Source organism: Zootoca vivipara, chromosome Z (genome assembly GCF_963506605.1).
Source record: "Zootoca vivipara chromosome Z, rZooViv1.1, whole genome shotgun sequence".
NCBI classification, from domain to species: Eukaryota; Metazoa; Chordata; class Lepidosauria; order Squamata; family Lacertidae; genus Zootoca; species Zootoca vivipara.
This window is the reverse complement of record NC_083294.1, coordinates 40,430,806-40,440,568: the sequence shown is the minus strand read 5'-3', so window position 1 is coordinate 40,440,568 and position 9,763 is coordinate 40,430,806. Positions and strand designations below refer to the sequence as shown.

At 43.8% G+C, this 9,763-nt stretch overlaps 1 protein-coding gene across 5 annotated transcripts; it reads right to left on the bottom strand.

The window, feature by feature from the left end:
• Positions 1-192: 192 nt before the first annotated feature.
• On the bottom strand, positions 193-7,335 carry LOC118084559 (protein EOLA1). 5 transcript variants are annotated; one of them, XM_035114198.2, is made up of 3 exons: positions 6,921-7,335; positions 3,148-3,431; positions 193-1,464 (listed from the first exon to the last, which is right to left on the bottom strand). In XM_035114198.2, the coding sequence occupies exons 2-3, from the start codon at positions 3,398-3,400 to the stop codon at positions 1,241-1,243; spliced, it is 477 nt and encodes a 158-aa protein (XP_034970089.2). In that variant the 5' UTR covers positions 3,401-3,431; positions 6,921-7,335; the 3' UTR covers positions 193-1,240. The 5 variants fall into 5 exon arrangements, with proteins under 5 accessions (XP_034970089.2, XP_034970085.2, XP_034970086.2 ...); XM_035114194.2 differs by having other exon boundaries at positions 7,081-7,331; XM_035114195.2 differs by lacking the exon at positions 6,921-7,335 and adding an exon at positions 6,724-6,900.
• Positions 7,336-9,763: the final 2,428 nt, after the last annotated feature.

Genomic DNA, 9,763 nt, shown 5'->3' with positions numbered 1-9,763 from the left:
AACAGCAGTATATAATAAGGGGGAAACAAACCAGAAGTGGAAGTTGGGGGAAGCCCAGGAGGGGAGGGGAGAGGTGATGTAATATAAATGTTATTGATATGAGATGTATGTAATGATAGAAAAAGAAAAGTGAATAAAAAAGGAAAAAAATAATTTTAAAAAGTGTTTAATATTCCATAATGTGCAGGTAAATGATGATAATAGTGTTTATTTATACCCCTCTTTCCCCCCGATGGAACTTAAGCTGGTTTACAGATAAAAACAAGAACCACTAAAAACACGAAAATTATTAAAATACAATTAAACAATGATAGAATTAAAACTACATACATATTTAATACCTGTTTGAAACATGCCAATAATTACAGTAAAAACAGCATGGCACCAGCCCTTTCATTAAAAGCAGTCAGTTTCCCAAAGCCTGTTGGAACAAAAAAGTCTTCCATCTGTTGGCAGAAGGACAGCAAGGAGGGAGCCAGTCTAGCTTCTCTAGGAAGGGAGTTCCAAAGTCTGGGAGCAGCCACCAAGAAGGCCCTCCACCACATCCCCTCCAAGCATGTCTGTGAAGGTGGCAGAACAAAGAGAAACGTCTCCCATGAAGATCTCAACATCTGGGCAGGTTTGCGCGGGAGGATATGGTCTTTCAGATACAGGTGAAACTCGGAAAATTAGAATATTGTTGAAAAGTACATTTATTTCAGTAATGCAACTTTATTTTTTTTATTTTTATTTTAGTTTTTACAAATGCTTTCTTTTGGAAATTCCACAGTAATAAAACAAATAGTTACAATAATACAAAAATAAACATCGCTATTACATTTCATTAATTACATTCCATTTATAATTGACCTGCCTAACGACAAATAATTACAATTACAACAAATAAAGGCTTGACATATCTTGCTTTGCACGTCATGCATTTATCTCATATATTGGTTTCACCTTTTAAGTTGCATTACTGAAATAAATGCACTTTTCAACGATATTCTAATTTTCCGAGTTTCACCTGTAGCTTGGACCTAAGATGGGTCATTCACAATAATCCACATCTAAGAAGCTTCAACAAAGCATAGTTTTACTGGTGACGCCAACTATTCCATTGTTGCAAGAGTGATCACACCAAGGTATCAGGCACTTGCTCACTTTATAATAGTGGTCTATATTAAGGTCAGTAGAAGAAAATTATTCCATTTTAGTAGCTTGGAAAATGTAGAGTTAAGGGACCATAAAGAAAAAATATTCAGGAGTAGTCCAAAGAAGGAATTAGTTCCTCTGGGATGTCCACCTGCCATACATCTTTGCGTCCTCGTGTAGGAATAGGTTCCAACAACCATCTGGGGTTTGAAATAACTGTCAGGTATTTCTGCTCCAGGCCAGAGAGGATAGCTTTATTTTCTAGTAACAAAATGTCTTCAGAAGGCAAGAGTTCTGGGCACTGTGATGTCTCCCCAATGTCAATTAGTCCTGTATTTGAAACACAATATATATATATAAATGTAAAAAGGACATGTGGGTGTGTTTCCACTCTTCACCAAAACTGCTTGACCGATTGAGGTGAAATTTTGACACAACATCACATGTGAATGTCCGAAGGATATAGGAAAGTTTGCTAAGACAGATGTCACACCTCCGCCAGGTAACCCCCCCCCAAAAAAAACCTGTTCCAGAACGCACCACTCAGCCAAAAGTGCATGCTGGGAAAAGAACCAGGTTGCAACCCATCGCCCTCTAGCGGTGGCTACACTGGTACTGCACCTATAAAACCTTCCCTCTCAACAGCACCTTGGCTCCCATTTACATACTAGACCAAAGCCTTTACAGACTAGGCCGAATGGGGGTACTGACTTGCCTGGGTGGGGGTTGGGACACGGTGGGACCAGTTACAGGGATGAGCCGCGGGTGGGGTGGGGGGCTACGTCATGGATTGGCACAGGGTGGGGGAAATCACAGGGATGAGCCACAGCAACGCATGGCAGGGCCAGCTAGTATTGCTATAATTTTCTTCCTAAAAAATAATGAAATTTCTGGCCTGTTTATTTTTATTTGCAGGACTTTATCCTGCCCTTCAGTTTGAAGCATTTGGGGCAGTTTACAGAATGTAATAAAATACAGTAATAAGACAAAGAAGAATACAATGCTTAATGACAGCATCAAACATTATAAAGTCAGCAGAGATAAAAGAGATTTAAAAGATCTGGGTGGGCAGACTTCTCCTGGAACCTAAATGATAACGACGCCACAGGAGCCTTCCCAGGGAGCAAACTCCATAAATGGAACCGTACAGCTGGAAAAGTTGCTTGCTTTCACAATAAGCAGATACCCAATAGGCTAACAGATGGGGGAATTGGTATTTGTGGTATAGCTCCAGCTCTCTCACGCATTTCCCCTTGCTTTGTGACATTCCCCCAGTGCTTCCTTTCCCCTCTTTAACCCATTTACTGGTTTGTATGAGGGGAGTATAGAAACTATTGGTCCTCTTTGTATCCTACTAGAAACGGTACTTCCAGCCAGAGCCTTTGTAGAAAGCTTATGAAATATATTATAACAAAAATATGACCAAAAATAACATGAGCTAACAAAAATCACTTAAACGGCTATAGTCTATGGCAGGCATCCCCAAACTGCGGCCCTCCAGATGTTTTGGCCTACAACTCCCATGATCCCTAGCTAACAGGACCAGTGGTCGGGGAAGATGGGAACTGTAGTCCAAAACATCTGGAGGGTCGAAGTTTGGGGGTGCCTGGTCTATGGCATACATTCCAAGTATAGTCAACTGTTAAAGTGCAAAAGTTCACTTTGAAATCCTATATAGTGTTAGGTGATTGTACAATGAACGCTCATGGATATGATGTTTAAAGCAAAGTTCCCCAGTTGTCCTCGTCTATCCATATAGGAGTTCTGTCTGTCTATATAGGATTTCAAAGTGAACTTTTGCACTTTAAGAGTTTACTATACTTGGAATGTATGCCATAGGCTATAGCCATTTAAGGATATACTTTCCCAGATGTACTTTCACCATCCTCAGGATAGAATATGAGCAGATTCTTTAGACTGGGGTGGGCAGAAGTATAATAATTATAATAATACTCTACAAAGTCAGCATTTCATGTCTACTGGAAGTATAAAAGCTGAGTCATTGTCACTTACCTGCCACAACACCTCTTCCAAACCTTTCACCTGCATCCAATAGTTCTTCAATTTGAGTCACTGTCATGCCAAGCCTGTTTGTGAGGATGTCTTTCCAGGCTTTGTCGTCCCAGTCTTTAAAAGCAATGTGGACAGCAATGGTACAGGACTCGTACTGGGCCAGCAATGGTCGCCAACGGGTCTCTATTGTTTTTACTTCATTTAAAACCAACCCAGCATAAGGTTGCCGGAAGGAAAGGCAGGGAAACTTCATACTTCTTTAGTTCAGTCCTTTCTTGCATCACCTTTAATTTTCAAACAAACAATTTAAAACCAGAATGAGGAACACATATTCTCTCTTGGCAAGTGTTCAGGGCTTGCATGAATCTGCCTGCCAAATTCCAAAAATGAGGGGTGCTTAAAAGTTTCAACACGACTGCGGAATTCAGTTGAATTAATATACCGTAATTTAGTTTTGTATGTAAAATGAGTGTAAAATTGCTTAGAAAACATTAAAAATTGAAATTATTCAGTTTCCGAAAGCAGTTTATGGGCTTCTTCTTCCATTGTAGGTTTACCAAGGGAAATGTTCTCTAAATCACAAAAATAAAAGAGCATTTGGACTCCTCACTCCCAAAAACATGTTTTCAAGACCACTTCTCACTGAGGACATTTGCAAAAGCTATGTCTCACCTGCTAAAATGGCGTGCCCTCAGTGACGCCACAGAGATCCTCAACTACTGCATGAATCATCTTCTTTTTATTTTACACAGCACAGTATTTCAAATAACTGTCATTCCAGCCCACCTTGGCTTGTGAAACAGACCATAACAATACATTTCAGTAACACCATTTCAATAATCCATAAACAGACCCAGCAGAACCCCCTCCCTGCAGCATATTTCATCAAATAGGCCATTATCCAGCTAATCATAATCCATCAAGTTTTAGCTTAGCACCAAAAAGATGTTTTATGATGATGCCAGGTGGACCCCTAAATAAATTTGTTAAAGTGGTCCTAGATTCTTCATTCTTTTAGCAGCTTCAGGTGTTTTAATAAGACATTAGTACTAATAGGGGGTCTTGCTTCTGAATAATCACACATAGGATCACATTCTACACCTAACTATTTTAATGCCTGAAAAACAGAACCTTTTCCAATAAAGCCCAGCAATGGTACTTTTTATAAGATGCTACTGTTTCTTTTTATTTTTTGTGATTGTAATTTTAAAGTTGCTTTTAACGCTGTATTTTAAATGGCTGCAACCCAGCCCAGGGCCTTAGAGCGAAGGGTGGTTAACAAATTAAAATAATAATAATAAAATTAATAAATAGAAATGGACACGGGGTAAACTTGGTGCTCAGGTTTCCAAAAGAAACGTATTGTGGGTGTCTTCAAGCGACTTCCGATTTGCCCGGCTTCCTCACCTAGGGATTAGCCCTCCTCCCTGAATCTTGATGTGCCAGGACTGGCTGCAGTTACCGAAGAAAAAGTGCTCAGGAGCACTCTTGCTTGCAATATTTTCATGAGTCCGAGATGAAGCTGGGCAGAGGGAGGGAAATCATGCAAAGAAGGACGGCCCTTTATTTTATTTTTTTACTTTTTACATTTATATGCCACCTCCTGCAAGGTCACAATGGCCTGTATGGTTCTCCCCACCCACTCCCAACAATAACCTTGCAAGGTGGACTGAGATACTGGCCCAAGGTCACCTCAGCTCCTATCAGACCTGGAACCCTCAGTTTCAGTTTCAGTTAGGAAGTTGCAAGTTTAAGTTGCAAAGTTTAAAGACCTTTTTTAAAAAAATAAGGGAAAACAAAAAAGTCACAGAAACGGGCTATGATTTCAAGTTCTCCATAAATTATCTGGGAAATTCTAAAGCTTGTCCCCTTTTTTGTGAGGTTGACCCTAATACTGTAAAGGTTATTACCCAACTGTGGAGCTTGGTATATTCTTCTTATAGACATACCGGTAGCTATGGTTTGCTTTTTATAATATGCATCTTTCTGCAGGAATATTTATTTTTGGTTGGTTGGTTGAAGGGGACACTGGGGTGCTGCTTCTCTTTTTTAAAAGAAATGTTATAAGATCCGGCACCACAAAGCCATCACAAGGCACTAGCCAAAAGCAGGCTTACTACCGTAATGGGACGGGCGCTTGTACCTTAACAGCAGCAGCACAATACGAAATTTAGGTGAAGCACGTACAGGCTGGGAAACCTCCGCCTCCACCTGTTTTTTGTTTGGTGTGTGTGTGGTTATTGTCATTATGCACTTGGTAAAGGTGCATTAAGTTCTATTTAAGGAAAAGAGGAGGAAAGCTATCTGAATTAAAGAACCTTTTAATGAGGGTGAAAGAGGAGAGCGCAAAATATGGTCTGCTGAAGTTCAACATCAAAAAAACCAAGATCATGGCCACTGGTCCCATCACCTCCTGGCAAATAGAAGGGGAAGAAATGGAGGCAGTGAGAGATTTTACTTTCTTGGGCTCCTTGATCACTGCAGATGGTGACAGCAGTCACGAAATTAAAAGATGCCTGCTTCTTCGGAGAAAAGCAATGACAAACCTAGACAGCATCTTAAAAAGCAGAGACATCACCTTGCCTACAAAGGTCCGTATAGTTAAAGCTATGGTTTTCCCAGTAGTGATGTCTGGAAGTGAGAGCTGGACCATAAAGAAGGCTGATCGTCGAAGAATTGATGCTTTTGAATTATGGTGCTGGAGGAGACTCTTGAGAGTCCCATGGACTGCAAGAAGATCAAACCTATCCATTCTGAAGGAAATCAGCCCTGAGTGCTCACTGGAAGGACAGATCCTGAAGCTGAGGCTCCAATACTTTGGCCTCCTCATGAGGAGAGAAGAATCCTTGGAAAAGACCCTGATGTTGGGAAAGATGGAGGGCACAAGGAGAAGGGGACGACAGAGCACGAGATGGTTGGACAGTGTTCTCGAAGCTACGAACATGAGTTTGACCAAACTGCGGGAGGCAGTGCAAGACAGGAGTGCCTGGCGTGCTATGGTCCATGGGGTCACGAAGAGTCGGACACGACTAAACAACAAAGCTCTCCCGCATGCGCAGAGCCTTATCTGCCTCACCCGGGACTCACACTTCAGACCGTACCATTAGCAGATCATGGTGCGGGGGATGCCCGGTCTTTCCCCAACCATTATTCTCGACCTTTTTCGCCCCTGGAAGCTTTGTTTTAAAGCTGTGGTAACACTACAGTACTAGTCTTTGCTTCAGTTCCTCGTTTCGCTTTGGCCTCCCCTACCCATTTCCGGACGTTGGTACATTCCTCTCCCAGCAGATCTTGTGGCTGGCCAAGACCACCTCACTTCGACCCCCCCCCCCTCCGTCGCGACTCCCAAGCCTACAGCAAGGCGAGGGAAGGGGGAGAGCGGCAGCAGCTGCTTTGCCGCTCTGCTGCTCGCTGGCTTTGGGGGAGTCGCGACGGGGGGGGGGGTCCTGCGCCAAATGGTACTCCCCCCCTTCAGCTTGGCACCCGTTGCTACTAAGCCCCTGATCTAATCCAACCCCCTGCAATGCATGAATCGTGTTTTGAAACCTCCCGAGGGGAATTTAGCTTCCTGCTTACCTAGCAGATTTGCTGCTGCTTGTTCGTGCCCCCGGTGCGCTCACTGGCCACCATAGCTGCCAAGTTTTCCCTTTTCCCACGAGGAAGCCTATTCAGCATAAGGGAAAATCCCTTAAAAAAAGGGATAACTTGGCCACCCCCCACCCCTCCGAACCAGGCCGGAATCCTGAGGCGGGGAGTTCCGCGAGCCAACTCACCCGACGGCGCCCAGGCCTCTCTCCCGCCCTCCTTCGACCGTCCCCAATGGCGTCTATTCCTGTCCCTTCGCGCGCCCGCCAGGCCTCGCCAAGGTGGAGGATGCCCGAAGCCGCGGCCTCTCCGCCGCCCCCTGTCCGGCTTTGCGCGCACCGCCCTCACCTCCCGCCGCAGGGATGCTAGGCTCCGCCGTTCCCCAGGCTGCGAAGAGCGCAGTTTATTCCTACGATGCTCCCCTCCTTTCCTACACTGGGTCTCCTCATGAGATGAAAGTCATGGCGCCGGAAGCGCGGGCGCGCGGGGGGGGGGCGTTCTTTCCCCTGCTGCTTCGCCTCAGAGGAAATGGCGAGCAGCGCCTGGCAGGGAAGAGTTTTATTTAGCAGCATCGCTTCGCTTTAATCGGCCAGGGTGGCGTGCGAGGGGGTATTCCCCCCCTCTTCGTCTGTCCTCACAACTGCCCTGCGAGGTAGGCCAGGTTGAGAGGTTTTGTCGTCTTTCATTCCCTGCCATGTAGTTATCCCTTGCAGCCGGCCGTAGCGCCGCGACAGAGTCAGTCAGGTCGTGCATCCACAGCATGGCAACCCCCTTCCAGAGGGATACGGATTTTAAGCAATTGGGGGGGGGGTATTTCACTGTTATATATCTGATTTAGACATCGTGCAAGTTGCTGAAATGTGACCTGCCGCCGGTATGGTAATTGTAGTGTTCTCTCTTATAACGATTAGTGATAACGTTGTTGATGATTAGTATTTATATAATGTAGGAGTGACTAACCCCTGGCACAGGTCTGATGCAGCACTCCCAGGATATATTTTTTCTGCACCCCATAAGACCCCACTGATCTTGGTGGCAAATATATTGCACCAGGTTGGGCAGATTTAAACATCTCCACCAAGCCCAGCATCCCAATTCCTGATAATTTGATGGCCAGGATGAAGTAACAACCCTTCACTTGGATAAGCTGAGGAGCTGTGTAAGAGTGTTAAAAATGGCAGCACCCAACCAGCATGAGAAGTATGGAAGTTTGGCCAAGGGTGAATCATACGTGTGTGTTTGTAGATACATATTTCTAGTACAGTGGTACCTCTACTTACGAATTTAATGCGTTCCGAACACACATTTGTAAGTCGAAAAAAATTGTAAGTCGAATCCCATAGGATGCATTGGGAGAAAAAATTTGTAAGTTGAAGCAACCCTATCTAAAAATTCGTAAGTAGAAAAAATCCTATCTAAACCGCATCCAAGATGGCGGACGGAGCTCCATTTGTAAGTAGAAAAATTTGTAAGTAGAGTTATTTGTAAGTAGAGGTACCACTGTATTGCAATCAGATAGACAGATAAGAGTTAGGGCTGACAAAGTAAAGTACTTTCCACAACACATTGAAATTCAACTTTGAAATTTACTACCACAAGATGTAGTGATGGATTTCACAAGAGAATTTGAAAAAATCATGGAGGATAAGGCTGCTAGCCACAATGGCGGCCTCCACTGATGGAGACAATATGCCTCTGAATACCAATGGCTAGTAATCACAAGCAGGAAAAGTGCTGACTATTGCATTCAGGTTCTGCTTGTGGGTTTCCCATAGGCACTTTGGCAGCCACTGTGTGAACCAAATGCTGGACTAGATGGGGGCAAGGTACTGATCCAGCCAGGGCTTTTGTTTTTTATATACATGTTTTTATTCATTTTTAGGTCAACAGAATAATACAACCAACAAATAACACTACAACATATTAGTCGACACAACATCCTACAAGAATAAAAGCTATGAATGTTCCATATGTCTGTATTGGCTTAATTCAAGAAACCATTCTACAAGCTTAAATGAGAGTGGTGGTGATCTTTTGTGGTCTTCTGTTTTCACCTAGTCTAGAAACGGTTACCAAGTGCTGTAAAAGGAAAAGTGAGCTGACTTGCCTTGAGCAACTTTCTTAGGGGCCAGCAAACACTTTTCAGCAGGGGGCTGGTCCACTGTCCCTCAGACCTTGTGGGGGGCCAGACTATATTTTGAAGGGCGGAAAATGAACAAATTCCTATGCCCCACAAATAACCCAGAGATGTATTTTAAATAAAAGGACACATTCTACTCACATAAAAACATGCTGATTCCCGGACCGTCTGCGGGCTGGATTTAGAAGGCAATTGGCATCTGGCCCCCCGGGCTTAGTTTGGGGACCCCTGGATTAGTTAATTCTTCTGTTAATGCAATTGACCAAACTGTTGTGTACCATGTGTCCAAAGCAGCACTGGCCCAATAGCTTTTGTCACCTGAGGGAAACCACAAAATGGCATTCTGCTGCTGCCAGGGAAGGAGGGGTAAGTGAAGATCTACACTGGGAGAAAGGGGGGAATAAATATCTACATTAGGGGCAAGGGTGGAGGAGACCAGCAGTGCCTCCTAGACACCAAGAGACCACTGTAGATGTGGCATGGGGGTCCAGATCCAGCCTCCCAAGGAGCGTGAAACAGCTGTTGCTTCCACCATGGCAGCAGCAGTGGGCAGTACATTCATTAATGGCCACTATGGATTCTGCCGCCTGAGGCAGTTGCCTCACCTTGTCAGCCCCGATTGAAAGTAAGACCCTCTGCATCATGCCAGGGCTTAAATGTTAAATCTGTTCTTCTTCAGGGTCCACAGCAATCTTTACAATAGCTATGTAAGACAAGTAAATATGAAGGTCTAGTAGTTAACAGAAACTCTGTTTATTTTGTGATTTGAATGTACATAGATTTGTGATATAGTATCTTAAATGTTACCTGATTCTATCTACATATGATGTGTTAAAAAAGAAGAAATTGAGTTTTTGCATACATAATTTGCTACAACAATGCAGAGTTGGA